Source organism: Erinaceus europaeus, chromosome 12, assembly GCF_950295315.1.
Source record: "Erinaceus europaeus chromosome 12, mEriEur2.1, whole genome shotgun sequence".
Lineage (NCBI taxonomy): Eukaryota > Metazoa > Chordata > Mammalia > Eulipotyphla > Erinaceidae > Erinaceus > Erinaceus europaeus.
The window spans coordinates 96,370,806-96,391,553 of record NC_080173.1 but is presented as its reverse complement, the minus strand read 5'-3'; the positions used below and the strand labels follow the sequence as shown (position 1 = coordinate 96,391,553).

Sequence of the window (20,748 nt, the reverse complement as noted above, 5' to 3'; positions counted from 1 at the left end):
CTCTACAGGTCTCTTCCTTAGCCCTGCACTCCACATGCCCCGTCCCCAGCACCAGCAGTTGGCAGAGGCTGACGCACTCACATGGGAGACAGACTGTGTTTCCTGAGCAGACCAGGCGGAGAACAGCAACCCTGGCTCTCCATGGTGGGCTGAGTCTTGCCCCCATGTCCTGCCCCCAAAGTCAGACTCAGCTTGCGAATGACAGCATCCTGGACTCCTTCAGAATGGCCCTGAGAGATCCCTGTGGGGGGCTTCCAAGCCCCCAGGGGCACCTGAATCCTGTGGTCACCTGCCAACTCCTTTCTTCTTAGCCACAGGCGGCTCATGAAGCTCTTCAGGTTCCACAGGACAGGGGAGGCCAGGGGAAGGGAAGGAGAGAAAACCACACATACACCTCCCTCTGGGAATACGAATATTGATTCTGTAGCTTCTTGTTTAGACAGTAGGCACCAGGGAAAAAAAAAATCCAACCTGACAAGAAGAGAAGCTGGCTCGAGGGATGTAGCCAAAAGGCAGAAGGCCCCTCACCCCGCCTGTGGAGAACCCAAGACCCGAATTCTCTCCCCAGGAGTGAAGCTCTGTGCTCATTTGTTTAAAGTGATTGGTCACAGGGCCAAGTGGTGGCACACCTGGTTGAGCATACACACTACAGTGCACAAGGATCCAGGTTCAAGCCCTTGGTCCCCACCTGTAGGGGGAAAACTTCATGATTAGTGAAGCAGGGCTGCAGGTCTCAGCCTCTCTCTCTCTCTCTCTCTCTCTCCCTCTCTAATTTCTCTGTCTCTATCCAAAAATAAACAAATAAAATTAAAAAGTTTTAAAAAAAAGATTTTAAAGTGATTGGTCACCAGTTCCTGAGGCAGATCTCCAATTGGGAAGCCTTTAAGGGCAGCAGCAGGAGAGGAGTGTGCTGGAAGAGGAAAGAGACAAAAAGGGACCACTGCCATCACAGACAATACGCACCTGCCTGCTTCACACCTCCAGCGGCTCCTTGAATGGCTCGCCAGGCCCCCAGGTTCTCCCTGTCCAGATCACTTGAGAAACCAAACCACAAGGTCCTGTCGAGTCCCACCAGACTGGGTAAAAGTGCAGAGACGAAAGGATCCCAGTTCAGGTTTCCGGGAACACCCCCACACCCATGCTGGGCTCTGGAGAGAGGGGGTGTCTCAGCAGCTCACGAGGGAGTTCCTCCTGCCTCCTGTCAACTCACAGGGCTGGTCCATCAGAGCAGGCAAGTGTCTGGGCATGGGGGTGGGAGGGGGGGGTGAGGGGCCATTACTGCCTGCGAGCATGAGGGGGGGGTTGGGGCTGGGGCTGGGGCTGGGGTTCTGGGCACCACAGCTGGCAAGGCAGCCTCTGGGCATGGAAGACAGAGTGGGCTGTGACCTAGATGACCAAGGGGTAGAACCTCACACACCCTTGGCCTCTTCATTTTCTTCCAATGACCCCAAGCTTTTCCTTTTTCTTTTAGTATTTAATTTATTTTATTTTAATGAAAGAGATAGAAAAAGATACAGAGGGGCAGAAATCAAGAGTACCACTCAGCCCTGGCATATGGTGGAGCCCTGGACTGAGCCTGGGACCTCCTTGGAGCCTCAGGCAAGGATGTCTTTTGTGTAACCATTATGCTTTCTTCCCAGCCCCTAAAGACTCCACCCCCAAATTCCTGGGCCATCTGACCAGACGTGCTCAGTGCCATGGCAGGACAGCTAAAAGCCCTCTCAGTCTTGCTGCTAGCACTTTAGGGGCTCTAGGGAGGTCTTTTTGTCTTTCTAGGACTTAGCCTCTTTATCTGTGGAATGGGCAGGAAACTATGTTCTGAGGTCAAAGAGGTCATGTGGATAAAAGATCCGGTCTGGGCTCCGCATGAACCTAGCAACCTCCCTGTCCACCCTTAACCTGTGTCTCAAGGGGTGAGGGCAGCAGGTGACCCAGCACCTGCCCTCCAGAAGCTGATGTCCCCTGTAGGTGGGCACACCTGAGTTGTCGATGATACAGCCCAGAGGTCTCTGAAAGTGTCATCTGAGACACACTCGACAGGAGGGACCCAGCCCTTCAAGAAAAGCATGTGGATCAGCCTGAGCAAAGCAGAGTGACAGGGCGGGGCTCCGCCCACGGGAGCGACATAAAAGAACCAGCAGGTGGGGGCTGACAGTCCAGTGATGTTTGCCACCAGCCACCAGATGCTGATTCCACTATCTCCATTGGGGAAACTGAGGCACAGTCATCCTACTGAAGAGAATTTAGCACTGAGCCCAACCAGTATGAGCCCAAGGCACTCCCCACCCAGCACTGGCAGCGTCCACTCGTGCACACCTGAGGCTGGCAGCACCCGTAGAGAGTGCAGGGGTGCCCACTCCACTCCTGAGTCAGTCTTTCCTGGGGGACACCAGTGTGACCAGGAATATGAGTGAGACTCACCCCTAGGCTACGAGGGACTCATCTTCAAATGGGTTCCTCATTCTCAGGGTTAACCTGGCACAGCTGACCACAGGGAGAGCCCCCACAGAGGTGGGTCTAGGAGTGTCAGCAGCCAAGGTTCCCTCCCAAACCCTCAGCATAAGCATGGCTGTGAGCACCTGGCAGCTCTGTGCGCCAGGAGGCCGCCAGGCCTCACCCCTCCCTCTTGCCAAAGCTGCGGCAGGTCGTTGGGGAGAGGGGGGACCCAGATGTGCACCATCGCCAACCTCTAATAGGGTGAGCCATGGGGAAGTGAAGCCGTGGGCTCAGAGCCCCAGACAGACACACGTCACCCACCATTAACCAGAGCTAGACTGACGCATGCCCCGTCACGGGCACTCAGGAAAAGGAGCACGTACTCCAGCTGTCATTAATCTGCAGCGGGGGGGGGGGGGGGGGGGGGAGGCTGAACCTCTCAGGCTTCTCCTGCTCCCCATCTTACCCCCTCCCCGAGGCTGGGTGCACACTGCCCAGCATTGCCACTTGGGCAGAGTGGGGCTAAGAGGGTGCTGCTAGCTGGGCACTCCATCCAGCACCCAGCCCCAAACCCACACAACAGGAGATGGAGAAATCAGGAATGCCTGAGAACAGGGGACAGAGGACAGAGTGATGACAAAGAGGTGGGCAGGGCAGGTTGGGCACAGAGAGACATGGGCAATGAAGCGGTGGGGGCTGAAAAGATGACAGACTCAAAGAAGGGGGCAGGGGAGAGGGGAGGAGATTGACAGGACTGGGGGAAGCAAAGACACAAAGAAAAGCAGAGCGGTGGGGCTGCCCCTCAGCCAGCTGGGCCTGAGGGCCAGGCCGGTGAGCTAAGTGAGCACAGGAGGAGGCAGTGTGTAGAGGGAGGGGGTGTGATGCCCCTACATCCCCAGGCATGTGCAGACACACATGCGCACACAAGGGCTAGCACACATGGACCGTCTCCTTGTTTGGCGATGATTCATGCCCAGGTGGGGTGAGCTCCCCCTGCCCTAGCCCACCGGGCAGCAGCCTTGGCCCACATCACCTGGTGGACAGGAGCCACAGCAACGAATGTGCTGCATTTCAGAAATAAAGGCCATGAACCCCTGAGCCACACCTGGTAAAACCCAACGGCTGGGCCCCAGTGCACAGCCAGACACCAACAAGGAAATGACTTTCTGGTCAAGGACCGGATCCACTGAGGGGTTGTCACTACAGGGCCACAACACTGAGGAGCCCATTCCCGCCTCTGAAAACCACCTGTGTCCTAGTCTGGCCACAGGGACTCGGGAGAGTTCAGGGAGGCCGCCCCCACCTCGAGCGGCCCTGGAGCAGTTGCCCCAGCTTTTCACATTGGTTCAACTGAAGCCCCAAGTCCAAGTAGCCATGGTCACCCAGCTCCCTCCCCTCCTCATTCCAAGGATCAATGGATCCAAGGATCATCTGCGTCTGCGGACCAACCAGGACCAGGGCGGCTGAAGGGCGCTGGCTGTCACAGCAAACCCTGCATGCCATGCGTGTGTCGCACCATTAGTCACCTCCTCTTGGACCCTCAGAGCTGTGCAGCTCCTGTCCCACCCCCACTCTCATTCTCTAATTATGGTTCTCAAGACATGTCTGAAACCCTCAAATTAGCTCCAACTATATCGACAAGAGAGGAGCGTCCAGCTGAAAATGTGCTGTTGCCACCGTCCTCTGACCAGGGACAGAGGGACAGGTGTCCATTTGGGTCAGGATCTCACTGGCCTTCCCGGGCCCAGCAGCTGTCTGACCCACCACAGGCTGCAAGGGGAGGGAGCAAGGAGGGGACAGGTGAAAAGAGATGTCAACTCAAACCTTCACTCAAGGAGCTATGAAGCGGCCGGAGGGGGTGAGGGAGGATAAAAAAGAAAACGTGGCTTGGCTTTCAAGAAAAAAGAATTTTTTTAAAAAAATGCTTCTGTTCTTTTTAAACATCATCGTTTAAGTCTATTTCACCACAGCAAATGAAAGATGATAGCAGGTCTACAAACCTTGAACTTGCCTAGGATTCTCCCAACACACACACACACACACACACACACACACACACACTCGAATCCAGCCGGTTGACAGAGGACACGTCTGTGAGGCACCTGTAATTTGCCAACTGATCATCCGCCTGAGCACAGCCTGATGACAAGACGGAGACTCAGAGCAGTGCCTTTACCGAGTTTGTTTTCCCCTCATCTGGGAGAACCTGCGAGCTGGAGTCTAAAGATTTTGAAGCCCAACCAAGGGGCTCCTACCCTCGGCAGGATGTAATGACGCAGTTGCCTGAGGCCAGACCCTTGCCCTCTGCTGCCAACTACTCATTTTCCAAGCTCCAGGCCTGGCGACTGTTTGGGGAGTCCAGGGACAGGTGGCTCCTCAGCTCTGGTCAAAGGGAACTGCAAAGCCACTGGGACAAGGGGTGTCTGGACGCTCACAGAAAGCTGGGACGTGATGCTCACAGAAATAACATCTGTCCCAATTAGCGGCCACATGCACCAAGTGTTCACTCCCATCCCAGACATGTCTGGTCAAGATCACCTAAAGGAGGATCCCCGAGTTGCCCAGCTCTGGAGAGAGAGGGGGGTTGAGAAGGAGAAGCAGCAGAGGCCGGGAGGGCCAGGAGGGCCAGGAGATGCTGTTATCCCATCAGCAGCGTTGGCACAAGCACTGGGGCCCGGCGCGGGTCCTCCCAGTCACTCACCTTCTGCTCCCACCCCAGCCCCTATACCCGCCCAATGGGCTCTGCGGGGGACCCTCCCTCAGGTGCAGTGAGGGTGGGGGGCAGTACAGGGGACACTGACCCTGTCTGTGGCCATGGCCACATCCGGAAGGTGTTCACAGCCTCTGCATCGACGCCTCCCCCCAGAGGAAAAGGCCGCTGGAGACAGGTGTGGATGCGCCCCCACCCCTGCTCGGAAGCTGACGATGCCTGGCTCCAACTCCGCGGGGCAGGGGGCATCGGCCGTCCCCCCCCCCCCCGCCCAGGCCCGGCTCCGTCTCACCGGGACAGCGGCGGGGGCACCGGTGGGCACTCTCGGACCCCCGGCCCAGCCCAGCCCAGCCCAGCCGAGGCTGGAGGTGCTGCTTGCCCCGTGTGGGGGTTCGAGGAGGGGGGGAAAGGGCCCCGCGGGGAAGTTTGGCGGCGCCGCGGGCAGAGCTGGGAGCGGGGCGGCCACCCCGGGGCGCGGGGTCCGGTCGGGGGCCACCCGGGGAGGGTGCGCAGCGCGCGGGGGTCCCGCGGGGCAGGGGCCACTCACGTGAGCTGCTGGGGGAAGCTGTAGGCGGCGGCGCCGCGGGCGGCGAGCAGCGGCGGCGGCGGCAGCAGCAGCAGCAGCAGCAGCAGCAGCAGCAGGGGGCGCGGGGGTCCGGGCCGGGGCAGCGCGCCGGGCGCCGGGCCGAGCCGAGAGGCGCCGCAGGTCCGAGCCGGCACCGCCATGTTTCCATTCAAGACGCGGCGCCGCGGGGAGGGAGGGGGGACGGCGGCGGCGGGGCGGGGGGGCGCGGCGGCGACCCGGCCTCTGGGCTCCTGCGCGCGGGGCCTGGGGCGCGGGCCGCGGCGCCTCTGCGGGCTGAGCGCGGGGACTCTCCGCCGCGCCGGCTGCAAGCGCTCTGAGCGCCCGGCCCGGGACGCCGCTCAAATAGCGGCGGCGGCCAACCTGCGGCGCCGCCCTCGCGCTGCCCCCCGCCCCCCGCCCCCCGCCTCCCGCCTCCCGCCTCCCGCGCGCTCCCCCGCCCCCGCCCCCGCCCCCGCCCCCGCCGGCCCGCCCCGCCTCGGCCGCGCGCCCCCGCCTCGGCCGCGCGCCCCCGTGCCCGCGCCCCTCGTCCCCGCGCCGCCCAGCTGAGCCTGGCGCGCGTGCTGCGCCCCCGACTCGGCTCCCGCTGGTGCCCTCCGTGCTCCCCGGCCTCCCCGGGCCTCGGCTGCGCGCAGGCCCTCAGCTCCTGGGGCCCAGACGTGACCCCTCGGGGGGCTCGACCTTCAACAGGCTCAGGCCTGGCGTCACGGGTCTGATGGAGGAGTGACAGAAGAGGACAGCGGAGCCCACACCCTCGCTGCCTCCTGCTACCTCCGAGAGTCTCCAGGTGGACTTCGGTCCTGCCAGCAAAAGCCCCCAAGAGATCAGACAGTGCCCGGGAACTGGGCTCCTTGTGTGGAGACCTCGAGGCCACCGCACAGTTGTGCAGGCCAGAGGCAGATGAAGCCCCCACCGCTCCCCCGCCCCCCAGCAGCCGCTCCTTTTGCTTCCCGGGCTAGGCACGCACCTGGAACAAGCCAGTCCCTACCACAATCCCCAAGGCTCACACAGCCCCTGTTTAAGACTCCCCCAGTGCCAGGAAGCTCACCCCTGCACAGTCCAGTTACTTCCACCCTGGGGAACCCCTCCTCTTACCTGCTGCAAGGCAGAGACTGGGGATGGCGTCGGTTCTGCGTCTGTGGGCCTCTCAGAGCCTCAGTTTCCCCCCATTGTGAATGCTTGTGTGGATGCCCAACCCCATTTCCAGGATGAAGTAGGAATGGGTGTCACTGCTTGGTAAAGGGAGCCAGTTGGGTTTGGGGGTGAGCACCCCTGAGGTTCCCCTGAAGTCTGGAGACATCTCCCCAAGCACAGATGGGATAGGAGGCTGCCAGCCTGGTACAGACCAACCCTCCACCCCCCCACCACCCCTCAAGCAATAATTGCCAACAGATTGTGCTTAGAATGGAGAGAGAAGAACAGTCACTCCCTGGGCATGAACCCTCTGACCACCTCCCAACCCCCCATGAAGTCTGGGAGAGTTTCCCACCTCCCTCTCAAAGGTGATCTGAAGAGGAGTTGTGGTTGTGGAGGGGAGAGTGTTGGTCCTTGGACTGAGGAGAAAGAATGTCGGAGACAGAGAGCTCGGGACAGCCTTTACAGCCTCGATCTGCTTGGCTTGTGCCCCACACTACCCTCACAAGCTGTTTGTTCCACCAAGGGACAGCTTTGACACTTCCTCCTCCCCCAAGTGAGTCTTTGAGGTCCATATTGAGTTTTGCCAAATCATGAGGCCCTTAAAACACCAGCAGAGGAAGGCAGTACTGAGACCTAGGGCCCTGAGCCCCAAACCACTGACAGCGCTGGGGTCTGGTAAACAGGAGGGCTGATGGACTCTGGGAAGTGAGCCAGGCTGGGCCAGCTTTCCATGGAGTAAGGATGACCCTCACTGAGCCAGAGGCTGCTTTGTCAGATGCTCCATTTCTGGGCAGGGCAACCCATCCAGGTCGGGCCTTTACTTTACAGCCTTCTTCAGCTTGGACTGACCCCCTGACTCCCCTCACAAGCTACACCAAAGAGAGAAAGTTCTGTATCGAAAAGGCAACAGGTCAGCCCCTCCCGGCCCCCCATACTTGTTTCCAGCAGCTCATGGAAACAGGGCTGATTTGTGGGGATCTCCGCAAGAACCAACAGAAAGAGTGTCACGCCTCCTGGGTGCCCTTTGGGGTCAAGTGGACTAGTTCTAAAGCAGACTGCCATGTCGGGGAGAAATGTCAGGGATAGCCTCCTTATCCCTTGACAACAGGATGGTAATCTGGTGTCCTCCCCAAAATGTGCAGGCCATCAGTCACCTGTTTCCAGGCTGGGTGGACCTCAGTAGTTGGGCATTTAAGTTCCAGCCTCCACAGATGTGCACCTAATTGAGGCCACCAGCACCAAGGGAAAGGCGGGAGATTTTGGTTGACAGGCCGTTAAAGGAAGACAAATAGGGAGGGGAGGTAATTAAGAATAAACTGATAGTAAGCGTTTACATGATCTAACTTTCGAGACTCACAACAGCATTGGTTTCTGGTGGTTGCTTCTAACCACAGGTTAAAATTCTGATCATGGGAGGAAAAGTCAGGCCTCTCCAGAGACCATGAGGACTTCGTGGCAGGCATGATGACAAGTTCAGCAACAGCAGAGGCCTGAAGCCACCGTCTGTGCTGGAAGATGTGGGGACAGGGGAAGGTATAGCTGTGACCAGGACCAAGGGCCCTGCCCTGAAAGGTGCCAGCTTTGCATCTGGGCTCTGCAGAGATCAGTTCAGTGGCTCTAATGAGACTGAGAGGTCGTTACAGAAAATGTACCTGTGCCAAGCAAGTTGTGACTTGGTTATGCCACACAGAGAGGGCAGAGGTTGGGGGCTGGAAGTTGAGCTCAGTATACTAATTTGGGAACTTCCTTCTCATTTGACCAAGTGAGTCTCACAAGGTTTGTCAACAGGTCCCAAAATAGGAGGCCTCAAAAACACTATTGAAGGAAGTCAGTGCCCTGAGTCTAACCCCTTGACAAAGCTAGTAGACAGAAGGGACCTGGTAAACTTTAGGAGGATGAAGAGGCCCTTGAAGAAACTGGGGGCGCTCTGGGCAGTAAGGTCCTGACTTCACTTAGACTACTCCCCTCCAGGGCCGCTCCCTGGGTCCTTTTTGCTTCTCTAAAAGCCAAGAGGCTGGACAATTTTTGTTTTCTTTAGGAACTTATCCCAGAAGTTTCTTCTGCCTGGGACACCTTCCCTCATCTCTGTTACCTTGAACCTGGGATGTTTATGGTCTGTAAATGCCACTTAGTCCAAAAATAAATAAGTAAATAAATGCCACTGATTCCCTGAAACTTTCCTGGAGCACCCCCACATACCCCAACTACAGGTCTTCTCAACTCAGTCCCAACCCATTCTCTTGATCCCTACACACACAGACACACACACACACACACACACACACACACACACACGCCTCCATTTTGGAAGATGCCTGCAATATGGACTCTGATCAAGGTGAGACCTCAGTTCCTTTGCCCCTGTAGCCCTCTGAGGTCCCCACAGACTCCATCCATTGGGAGAACACAGAAAGTGTTGGCACAAGATGTTTGAGAGGTGTCTCCAGGAGCCTGGAGAGTGGACTGGTCTGTCTCGAGCTTGCCAAGTATCAGCTTTGGCACCATACATTTATTGTACAGGTCTGTCTCTTAGCCTCTCTGAATTTCTGTTTCTTCATCTGTATAATGGGAGACTCGGCAGTGGTCTGAAGACCCAAAGCTTTCCCAGGTAAGCATGAGATCTTCTAACTGAGTTGGGGTGCTCAGCAAGGACTTACTGAAGGGTAACCACAGATGATCTCATGCTTACCTGGGAAAATCAGGCTCTACATGCTGTCAGGTAGGGAGGGCTTCCTGGAAAAAGAAGAAGGTTCCAGCTTGGTTTTAAGGAGGAAAGAAAGGAGACTCTACAGAGTCAAGCATGACCTCCCACCCCTCCTTGGGTCGGATGTGCTGTCTTTAACTTTGGCAAATGTCTTTCTAGAGCAGCAGTCTGGACCTGCCTCTTCTAGTCCTTCTGTTCCATCTATTCTCTTCCCACTTTGGCTTATGTGTTGGAACCTGGGACCTCTGGGGCCTCAGGCATGAAGCTTTCATACATAAACCACTGTACTCTCTCCCTATTCCATCTCTTCCAACTTTGGACTGGACTCACTGGTCCCTGAAGGCTCTGCCTGGATACACTCCACATACGGGCTGACTGCCAGTGCTTGCACCTGCTGGTGGCTAGTGCAGCCCAACTACTAGTTCTCTGGAGAGAACTACGGATGCAACAGTCCCACAAACACCCTGCCAAAGCATGACACAGATGCAGTCTGGCCTTCAGGTGCAATTACACAGGGCCCTCAGCTCTAAACATGTCAAAATTCCTCCAAGGACTCTGACTCTCTCCCTCTCTCTCTCTCTCTCTCTCTTTCTCTCTGCATGATAATCTGCTCACAATTGGTTTGGTGCCTCCCTTTTTTGGTAATAAATGAAGGGCCTGGAGTTTAACCCTTAGTGTGATCTTGAAGTGCCCATACAGCAAAGTTGGGGTCAGACTACAAACTGTTGAAGCCTGTAAGACCTCTTGGTTTGACCAGAGGGGAAACTAAATTCCAGATAGGAGTGGAGAACTGCCCAAGATCCCCTAGTGGTCAGGATGTGGAGTCTGGAGAACTAAGTCTGTCATTCCAGATCTATTTCCTAATGACCAAGAGTGAAGCTAGGCAGAATGCCCTGGCCCTGGGCCTTGGAATGATATCCCCAGTCTCTCTCTGCCTTCTGAGAAACCAGGACCCCAGCATGGACCTTTTATACTCTGGCTCCCTAGCTAAATCCCTGTCACCATGGGGGTCACTGAAGTCAAGTATTATTTGACCAAGAGACATTCCTGGTTAATGAAGTAGGCTCTTTAAGAGGCCTGATCCTTGAACCCTGGGAGTTCTCCACTTAGGAAAAGGATGTCACACACAGGAAAAGCAAACTGACTACCTCAAATCATGCGTACTCACATCACATGGATGAAGCAGAATGTGGCTGTTCAACGCTGAGAGAGACCTGGGTGGTCAGGGAAGGTTTGCTGGAGAAGGAGATCTTTAAGATGGCACAGAAACACAGGGATAACTTAGGTAGGTGAGTAGCTGCAGGTTGGGGGAAAAGCGTCCCTGGCAGAGGGTCTGAGCCAAAGCCCGAGGCAGCGCTGGGCTTCCCAGGTGCCACTTCTTCCTTGTTGGATCACTGCACTAAGGGACAGGTGGAGAGCAAAGCCTCCTGCAGGGCTTCTGGCAGAGATAAGAAGGGTGGCCTGACCTCAAGGGTGGTGAGGGCAAGGGGCAAGGCTTAGCAGAGAGGTGACATCAAGGAAGCAGGTGTCAGGACAGTCAGGGCATCCAAGATTCTGGGATGGTGGGTGACCTCTTTGGAGAAGGATCCTTGGTCATGTGACTACAGGAACACAGAAGCCCTTCTCTGCCTCACCGGTTGTCAGAGAGCTCAAGTTCTCCCAACTCAACCGGGTGGATACCGGCATGAGTGCCTAACCAGAGACCCGTGCTCACCAGGAGCTCATCTTGGCATTCCACATTCCCACTAGTGGCACTTCTGGAGAGTCTGGGGTTTTCCTCTGAGACTCTAGTCTAACCTGTTCAGTTACAGAAGAGGAAACTGAGGCCCAGGTATGAGCAAGGCTCTTCTCAGGGGCATGCTGGGCAAAGACTGCAGCTAAGATCTCGGATCTGTTTTTTGTGCCCCCTCCACTGGGGTCTTCAACCTCCCCTCTGGAGGGCACTGTCCTGAATGCCTGCCCTGGAGAAGTGGGACCTTCGTGAGGGTGGGGGGTGCCCCCCTGTCCATGTGCACTAATGTGCTTGACCTGCAGGCCCAGATGATGGATTTGTCCCTCCCCCGAAGCCTTCATCCCACTGTGGCAAGAGAAAATGAGGACAAATAAAAGAGAAATTCTCCCCTCAGAAGAGCATTAAGTGTCTGAACGGCTTCCAAATAAATAAAAGTCTGCCGTGAGCCCCTGGCTGGCACTGACAGCAGCTCTAACTCTCCACAAGATGTGTTTTTCTGCCTGTAGGTGCATGTGCAGGGTGTCAGTGGTGGGCTCAGCCAGACTCTAGCAGAGACGGCCTTCCATCACCACCTAACACCCCATCAGCACCTCGGTGGAATAGCCATGGCAAATGGCCTCCTGTGAAAACTACCCCTCCAGGCCCTGGGAGATCCGGAGAGAGCAGGTTCCAGGCTCCCCTACCAAGGCTGGGAAAGAGCTTCCCAGGCCCTCCTGCTCCCTGCCCATTGTTGGGACCCAGCTGCCGGTTAATCCTGGAAACAACCTGTTTGAAATGTGTTCATTTTGCAAATGAAGAAACTGAGGCACAAAAGACTTTAAAGATTTGAGTGAATGGAGCCAGAAGGACAGAGATGTGTGAACTAAATGAGTTAGTTCTACTCAACAGAGGGCAGAGTGAGAGATCTATTTCCAGAGAGGGGGCTCACTAGGGGCCAGTTCGCATCTTGACCACCCCTCTGCAGTTCCATCAGCAGAAGGCACACGAGTGACAGCTACCAGTGCTGACGGACATGACATGGCAGGATATACCAAGGTTAGACCCCAGGAAGTACCTCCTCCATCAACAGGCTGAGGGAAGTCCTAGAATCTTCTTTTGTGGGAAGCATCTCTGGGCTTGTACCCACCAACCAGTGAGTGGATTAGCCTTTGCTGGGCAGTTGAAGGGAGGGCAGGGCCTGGCTTCTCCATCATTTAATTTAACTGATGGCTGCTATTCCTGTGAGGGGCAGTTAGTGCTTCATTTGCTGAGTCTGGAAGACAGATGAGGCTAGATGGCTCCTCTTCGATTACCAAAAGAGGTTGACACTGTGTGAGGTGGCAGCAGGGTAAGTGGGAACAGCTTGTTGTGAAGGACTGAAAAGTCCCCAGGAGACTGCCATGCCCCATGCCATGAGGTTCCTGCCTTCTGGCATGAGGCTGGCGCTTGGGAACCCCCACCCCTCATGGGGCTCCTTGGCCATCAGGCAAAGATGGGAAGGGAGGCATTCTGCCAGGAAGGCGTCAAGCTCTCCACTTCTGGAATTTCGTGCCATCTGCAGTCCTTGTCACTCTCCCTGGAACTGAGGTCTCTGTTCCAGGTCTGGGGTGAAGGGGGACCTGGATCGACTGCCCTTGATACCAGGTCATTAGTTTCAAAGATCATCCAAATGTACTTAGGACTCAGCAAGTGCCCAGCTCCTTGGAAGATGAGGGTATTTTCCAATCCAGTTTGCAATGTCATTGACCCACTCTAACCAGTGAGCTGTTAGGATCTGCTGAGGAAGGTCGTACTGTACTGGAGGCTACTTTGCTACCCAGAGACACAGTGGAGACTGGGAACAACCAACACAGCTGGGTCTCAGCTAAGCAGGTCACAGAATGGGAGCTCAGGCTTCTCAGGGCACTCAAAGGGGCAGATTAGATGGGACTGTCCCTCTGCCTGGCCTGGGTGAAAACATGCTTGTCTCTCTCCTCAATCAGTGGGAAGGGGTGACAGGCTAAGCAAATGAAAGGGACATCCAGTCTTGGAAGAAGTCACAGCCTACGCAGTGTGACAGGTATGGAGAGGATGGGAGTTGGGATCTTTGTCCCCTGGGTAGGCTGACTGGGGGAGGGTATGTGTCAGGTATGTAGGGTGGCGGGGGGACCTGCCCAGGACACAAGTTCCACGATTGGTCTGGGGCCTGGGACTGGGCAGGTAAGAAACAACCTGGCCACTATGGAGGCGGTAAACCCCAAATACCTTTAAAAGAGCAGAATGGCTTATAGGGACCTCTCACCTAACGCCAGGAATGGGCAAATGGAACCTCAGAGATGCCCTCTGCTGGGCCTAAAGTCCCCTAGGAAACAGTGGTAGCTCTGAGTCCAGAACTCAGGTTCCCTAGGTCCTAGCTTGGGGCCCTCTAAAGCCCTCGTTTGTGGTTAGAGCTGACCCATGTCCCTGCAGTGGGTATCTGTTTTTCAGTTGCTTGTTAAGGGTCAGGACTGTGTCCAGCAGAGCGGGGCAGGTGCCAGGACAAATACAAACTTCTGAAGGCCTCTTGGTGACCCACAGACAGACCTTGGAAATCTGGAAACTCCTCAGGCAGAACTGGTCTGTTCTGTGCATGACAGGGCCTCGGAGAGCTTCACCGGGCTCTCGACAGGCTGGAGGATGCTTGGTAGGATGTGCCAGGGCTGCCCAGTGAGAAACAGATGAGGTGCAGAGGCTTCTGCCTGCTTATGTCCCCACAGCTGGAAGGGCTCTCTCTCCACCCTCCACGACCACAGCCTCCCTGATCCCAGTCTGGCAGCTCTGAAGCACCATATTGCTGAAGTCTTAATTTCTAAATGAGCAAGGAGGAGCTTTGAAGAGGCAGAGGCGGAAAGAGAGACGCATTGAGAGATGAGAGAGAGACCTCAGGGAGGATCAGAATGTGGACTCAGCAACCTGTAAGAGCTCACTCTGGCCTTGCCTAAAAATCCAAGACAGTTGTCATGGGCTGGGAGCAGGCCACGGGCAGAACTAGCTGGTGAAAAGGCTGGTGCTCCAGTCCAGGGACAGTCGGTGTGCCAGGCAGGCTCAGGCCCCTCAGAGGGGAGGACATTCCCAAGCACGGATTAGTGGCTAAATGGCTAAGTGATAACATTGTTCTGCCACACTGGAGGCTAAGGTCAGACCTGCCTTGTGACCACCACCAGTCCTGCAGGTCCCATCCCAGGAAAGCAAGATCAACCTGCTTATATGGCTTCTTCCTGGTTTTCTGTGCTGTTCTCAGTCAGTCCCGTGAGAGCTTGCAGTAGCCCTGCCTCACTTAGAGCTCTCCCCTCACACCTACAGAGTTGCTGCTGCCCCTCCCAATCCTGACCTATTTCTTCTTTTCTTCCTTCCTTCCTTCCTTCCTTCCTTCCTTCCTTCCTTCCTTCCTTCCTTCTTTCCTTCTTTCCTTCCTTCCTTCCTTCCTTTTTGTTATGATCTTTATTTATTGGATAGAGACAACCAGAAATTGAGAGGAAAGGGGGTAACAGAAAGGGAGAGAGACAGAGAGACACCTGCAGCCCTGCTTCACCACTTGCAAAGCTTCCGCCCTGCAGGTGGGGACCGGGGGCTTGAACCTGGGTCCTTGTGCTTTGTAACATGTGCGCTCAACCAGGTGTGCCACCACCTGGCCTCCCTATTTCTTCTTTTTTAAAATATTTATTTATTCCCTTTTGTTGCCCTTGTTTTATTTTTTATTATTTTTTATATTTTATTTATTGATTGATGAGAAAGATAGGAGGAGAGAGAGAAAGAACCAGACATCACTCTGGTACATGTGCTGCCAGGGCTTGAACTCAGGACCTCACGCTTGAGAGTCAAGCGCTTTATCCACTGTGCCACCTTCTGGACCACTCCCTATTTCTTCTTAGAGGAAGTCAGAAAGGAAAGGAGTTGGTGCCCTCGCCCAGACTCTGCTGGTCCCCTCACCCTCCTTGGCAGAATGTAGGGACCAGATTTCAACTTTGCCAAGAGAAAAGTCTTGCCGCACTTTCCTGGCAAACCAAGCATTGAGGGGGCTGGGCCCCCTGTGGGAGGTAACCTCCTTCCAACCTATCCTGAGGACTGAGAGCCTTATGTCCAGTGTACAGACGAAAGTGTTTGCCCCAGATTGCTATGGCTTGTGATTTCCCAGTGAGGATCCTTGATGTTTCTTCCTGAAAAAAGGAAAAGCAGATTCCCACTCACATTCCCCTTGGTCACCAGGTCCTCCTCCCCACTCAGTGCCAGGCACTGGGTCAGAGATGCCTGCTTCTCACAGTAACTTTCCAAGGAGACAGCATCAGCCCATTGGGCAGATGGAAAAACCTGGCGCACCAGCAATTCCAAGGAAATCATTCAACCTAGCTGAGAAGCCACAGAGAGGGGGTTCCCCCTCCCCCAGTCCTACAATCTCTGAGCTGAGGCTTGAGGGGCGTATTGTAATCTTTAAGAAGCTGCTTGGGGGAGTTGGGCTGTAGCGCAGCGGGTTAAGCGCAGGTGGCACTAAGCACAAGGACCCACATAAGGATCCTGGTTCAAGCCCTGGCTCGCCACCTGTAGGGGAGTCGCTTCACAAGCAGTGAAACAGGTCTGCAGGTGTCTATCTTTCTCTCCCTCTCTCTGTCTTCCCCCTCCCCTCTCCATTTCTCTCTGTCCTATCCAACAACAATGACAACAATAATAACTACAACAATAAAACAACAAGGGCAACAAAAGGGAATAAATAAAATAAATAAAATAAAATATTAAAAAAAAAAGAAGCTGCTTGGGGGAGTCGGGCAGTGGTTCAGCAGGTTAAGTGCACATAGCACAAAGCACAAGGACCAGCTTAAGGATCCTGGTTCGAGCATGCAGGGGAGTCGCTTCACAGGCGGTGAAGCAGGTCTGCAGGTGTCTATCTTTCTTTCCCCCTCTGTTAAATTTCGGAGGCTCCAGCTGGCCGGGCTAGCTTCACTGTGGTAGACAGAGACAGAGACTCGGGGACACATGGCTGGGCTGAGAAGCTGCAGTTTAATCTTTATTCATGAACAGGCAAACCACCACACCATGTGCTTCCCTATCATTCTCCCTCTGCTGCTGCTGCTGGGACTCTGGAAGTCCTTAGCATAGGGAGTGGGGAGAAAGAGGGGTGCGAAACTAGCAAGGGCAAAACCAATTCTCTCAGAGCTGGGGGGAAGGGGAACAAACCAACACGAAGAATACCAACATATTCCCCCTTTTCTTTTTAACTAAATGACCACAGTATCAGGGGTGTGGGGTGAACAGAAACCTATATTGTATAGGCATTTTCAAAAAAAGAAACTGGCACAAACATGGAGAAACATGTAAGCGGGCAACAAGAACCAGTGTGCTGCCAAGGGAAGGCCTGAGGGGGCCATTTTTTGCCTCTGTGGGCAAAACTTTATCAGCTTAAAAAACATTTCCTGCCTCTGGGGGGCGTACTTGCCTCGACGGGCATTTTCTAGCATGGGGGGAGGGTGAGGCCTAGAGTCCCAAGGCATGGCTGCAGTCAGTGTTTGAGAAACCCAGCAGCATAAGGGAAGCTGCTAGTTTTGTGCCAAGTGTCCGAGGTGTACCAGTGAGTCCGATAGAAGTCCAAAGCAGATGTCCACCAAAGAATTGCCAGGGGGTGAATTGTTGTACGTCTGTCTCGATGGGGAATGTCAGCTATCGGAATTCTGCTTTTCTGTAGAGAACTTGACAGCTGCAATTCACTTACTTATGAAACAAAACTTGTAGCAGGTTAGAAGTTTACCACAACTGATAACTCTATCATAATTGGAAGTCCCTTCCAGCACGATTCCAAGGCTATTTAAAGTTCAAACAATAAAATGTGGAAAGGCAAACATGAACCATAGAAAGAAAAAGGCCTCAGGCATGAGAATTATTAGCATAACCATAGCGCAACCTAACCTTTCTAATTGAGAAGGAATTTGAGACTTTTACATATCAACAATGTCTTTTAACCTTTTGTTACACCCATTCAAGATGGAGACATACCCTAGGTGTGTGCAGGTTGTTTTTTTTAAGACCAACTTAGTTAAAATATATTGATTGTTAACTAATTTTTACCTCAGACTTTAAATGTAAGTTAATTTTATCTTTATGAGAATTACATTGAAAACCTTTTACATTTAACTTTGCCTGGTAAGAATTTAGCCTTAAAGTTACATTTTTAACCTTGAAGTTACTGTTTACCAAATTTTAAACACACACATAAACATGTTCTTTAATACACAAGGAGAGAAACTTTGTTACGAAGACATGTCATTTTAAACACGAATTTAGATCTATACTGTCTTAGCCGTTCGGGGAGTGCGTTGTCCAGCAGTGGCCTCTTGGGCAGCTTCACTTCTAGGAATTGCAGGTTGCGATCTCTGGACGAATCTCTGCGTATTCTAGCTCGTCTGCCTTCAGACCCAAGCTGGAGATCTCGGCCAGGGGGCCCAGTCTCCGGGTGGTCAGGGATCTGTCCAGACTTCATAGCACGAGGGCGGGCGGGCCAGCCGTGCAGAAGGCGTGGGCCGAGGTGCCCTGGGGTGGCAGCCATGATAGGCTGCCACGGCCCTGCCCCATGGCCCTGCCATGTCTGCCGCCCTGCTCCCAGCGGCTGAGCAGCATGGAGGGAGCCCACGCCCAATGCCCCACGCCACGTGGTGGAAAGCCGGCTCATGCGGGCTGGCATTGGGCTCCTGCGGGCTGGCGTTGGGCAGAAACCACAGAGTGGTCCAGAGATAAATGTTCCAGAAACAGCGAAACAGTCTCATGAAGAAAGGGCAGAGGCCTTTGGAGATCTCTTCACAAGCAGAAGAGAAGGCCATAGTACATAGGTAGCCAAATTGTCTTCACTTATCTGAGAGATGCGCAGGTCAGCCCCACGTTAGGCGCCATTTGTTGTTAAATTTCGGAGGCTTCAGCTGGCTGGGCTAGCTTCGCTGTGGTAGACAGAGACAGAGACTCGGGGACACACGGCTGGGCTGAGAAGCTGCAGTTTAATCTTTATTCACGAATGGGCAAACCACCACACTGTGTGCTTCCCTATCATTCTCCCTCTGCTGCTGCTGCTGGGACTCTGGATGTCCTTAGCATAGGGGGCGGGGAGAAAGAGGGGCGTGAAACTAGCAAGGGCCAAACTAATTCTCTCAGAGCTGGGGGGAAGGGGAACAAACCAACACGAAGAATACCAACACCCCTCTCTGTCTTCCCCTCTTCTCTCCATTTCTCTCTGTCCTATCCAACAACAACGACATCAATAATCACAACAATGTTAAACAACAAGGGCAACAAAAAGGAAAATAAACAAATAAATATTTAAAAAATTTTTAAAAGAAGCTGCTTGGTTAATGTTGACTTATCACAGTATGCAAAACTATGCACACGGCATGCAAATTAGCATCTCCTGCCCTCTTCCAGACTGGATTAGACTGACCTCTAAGTACCAGGCCTCCTTTCTCCTGCATGGATTGAGTCTCCCTGTTCTGACGGCCCCACTCAAGGAGCTTCTGAGCTTTGCAAGAAGCAGCAGTTGGGGATTTGCCCGCAGATGGTCAGTGAGCAGATCTGGCACGCTGCCCCCAAGCCCCTGGGCCAGTGGACTTAAAAAGCTGTACCTTGGGGTGGAGGGCAAAAACAGGGGTTGCTTTTTGCTGCTGGAAATGTGGAAGCTTCCTGGAGGCAGAGGGGAAAGAACATTCCAGGTGAAGGGAGTGTCGGGAAGCAGGTGGATGGTGTGAAGCGGGTAACGCTCAGGGAAAGCCAGTGAAGCAGTGAAGGTCTGCTCTGTCACAGAAGTGAGGCTTCTCCATGATGAAAGAGCCTGTGGCACTGAAGCAGGCAGGCCAGGAGGCCTAGAGGGGCTGATAAGGTTTTAGACGAGCTGGTGCCACAAATCATGGGAGAAATGTCCCATGAGCACAGGGTGGAAAGGACAGTCATTCTAGCACTTTGGTCTGATTCATGCCTGGGAAGGTGGCAGGCATCTGCTGGGCCCAGGTGACCTTGAGTTCTTGCTTACTGTCACACTGTACCTCAGTCTCCTTGAAAGTGGAATGGGTTCAAAAAGCACCTCGCCATACACGCACGCACGCACGCACGCACGCGCGCGCACACACACACACACACACACACACACACACACACACATCTTCCTCTCAAAATTGCTGGGAAGTCTTGGGGGGGGAGCTTGACCCATTGCTGAGACATAACACCCAGGGAAGGCCTGCACCCATGGAGGGAGGTGGGGCCAGTGTGCCACTCCTGCCTCTATATACCCCACCCAACTGCTGTGAGTCAGACCAGCAGGGTGCTGCAAACAGCTTGGAGCTGAGCCACAAACCAGGGTCAAGACTGGGTCAGTGAGGCTGGGACAGCCTGCAGAGCCTCCACTGCCGCTGAGGAACCCAGGGAGAGTGGGGTGAGTTGCAGAAGAATGTGACAACAGGCAGAGGAGCTGAGCGATCCGGGTCAGCCTGGGAGCATCCAAGGCACCAGCTAAATCAGTCAGGTGGGGGGGGGGGGTGCTGCCAAGATGGGAAGCATCCATGGATGTCCTGTCTGCCTCTCTGAGGATAATGGAGCTCCTTTTTTTTTTTTTTTTTAAGCGACGAGGGCTTCGTTTTACAGCGGATTTGAGGCAGAGTCTCCAATATATGTCAAACTGAAGTAGGGTTCCTCAGGTGAAGGATGCCTGGTGGGGGTGTGGGGTGGGGGGCCCAGAGGCTCCCAGGTCAGGACGGGTGCCTCACCTCTGCTGTGGGTTCAGGCTGAAGTAGTTGCAAAACACAGGGCTTTCTACCCTCCTTGGGTGACCTTGGAAAAGGCTTCTTTTTTTTTTTTAATTTTTTATTTAAGAAAGGATTAGTGAACAAAAGCATAAGGTAGGAGGGGTACAACTCCACACAATTCCCACCACCCGATCCCCATAACCCACTCCCTCCCCTGATAGCTTTCCCATTCTCTATCCCTCTGGGAGCATGGACCCAGGGTCGTTGAGGGTTGCAGAAGGTAGAAGGTCTGGCTTCTGTAGTTGCTTCCCCGCTGAACATGGGCGTTGACTGGTCGGTCCATACCCCCAGTCTGCCTCTCTCTTTCCCTAGTAGGGTGTGTCTCTGGGGAAGCTGAGCTCCAGGACACATTGGTGGGGTCTTCAATCCAGGGAAGCCTAGCCAGCATCCTGGTGGCATCTGGAACCGTTGCCGATGATGCGATCAGAGCACTCGCTGTCAGCGACTTCTCAGGCTGCCATCTTCCTCGCCCCCGGAAAAGGCTTCTTATAGCCCTAGGTCTGTGCCCCATTTGCAGAATGAGGTGTTCTTAGTACCCCAGTCCTGCTTGGCCCTCAGTCACCAGAACAGAAACCTCTCCTTTACTGTGTACCGCATCCCCCCTACCCCTGATGGGGGCAGGGAGTGGGTATTTATTTATCCTGATGTGCTGAGGTCTTGTTGAACTCATCTGCCTCCTGGCTC

At 54.4% G+C, this 20,748-nt stretch overlaps 1 protein-coding gene across 11 annotated transcripts in view; it reads right to left on the bottom strand.

Annotated features, from left to right (window-relative positions):
* CACNA2D2 (calcium voltage-gated channel auxiliary subunit alpha2delta 2) overlaps positions 1 to 5,918 on the bottom strand; it is a 168,417-nt gene extending 162,499 nt beyond the window's left edge. For all 11 annotated transcript variants that reach the window (XM_060204606.1, XM_060204604.1, XM_060204605.1 and 8 more), the window contains exon 1: positions 5,694 to 5,918. In XM_060204606.1, coding sequence (XP_060060589.1) covers positions 5,694 to 5,872 — 179 coding nt within the window. In that variant the 5' untranslated portion in view covers positions 5,873 to 5,918. The remainder of the gene's footprint in view (positions 1 to 5,693) is intronic.
* Positions 5,919 to 20,748: the final 14,830 nt, after the last annotated feature.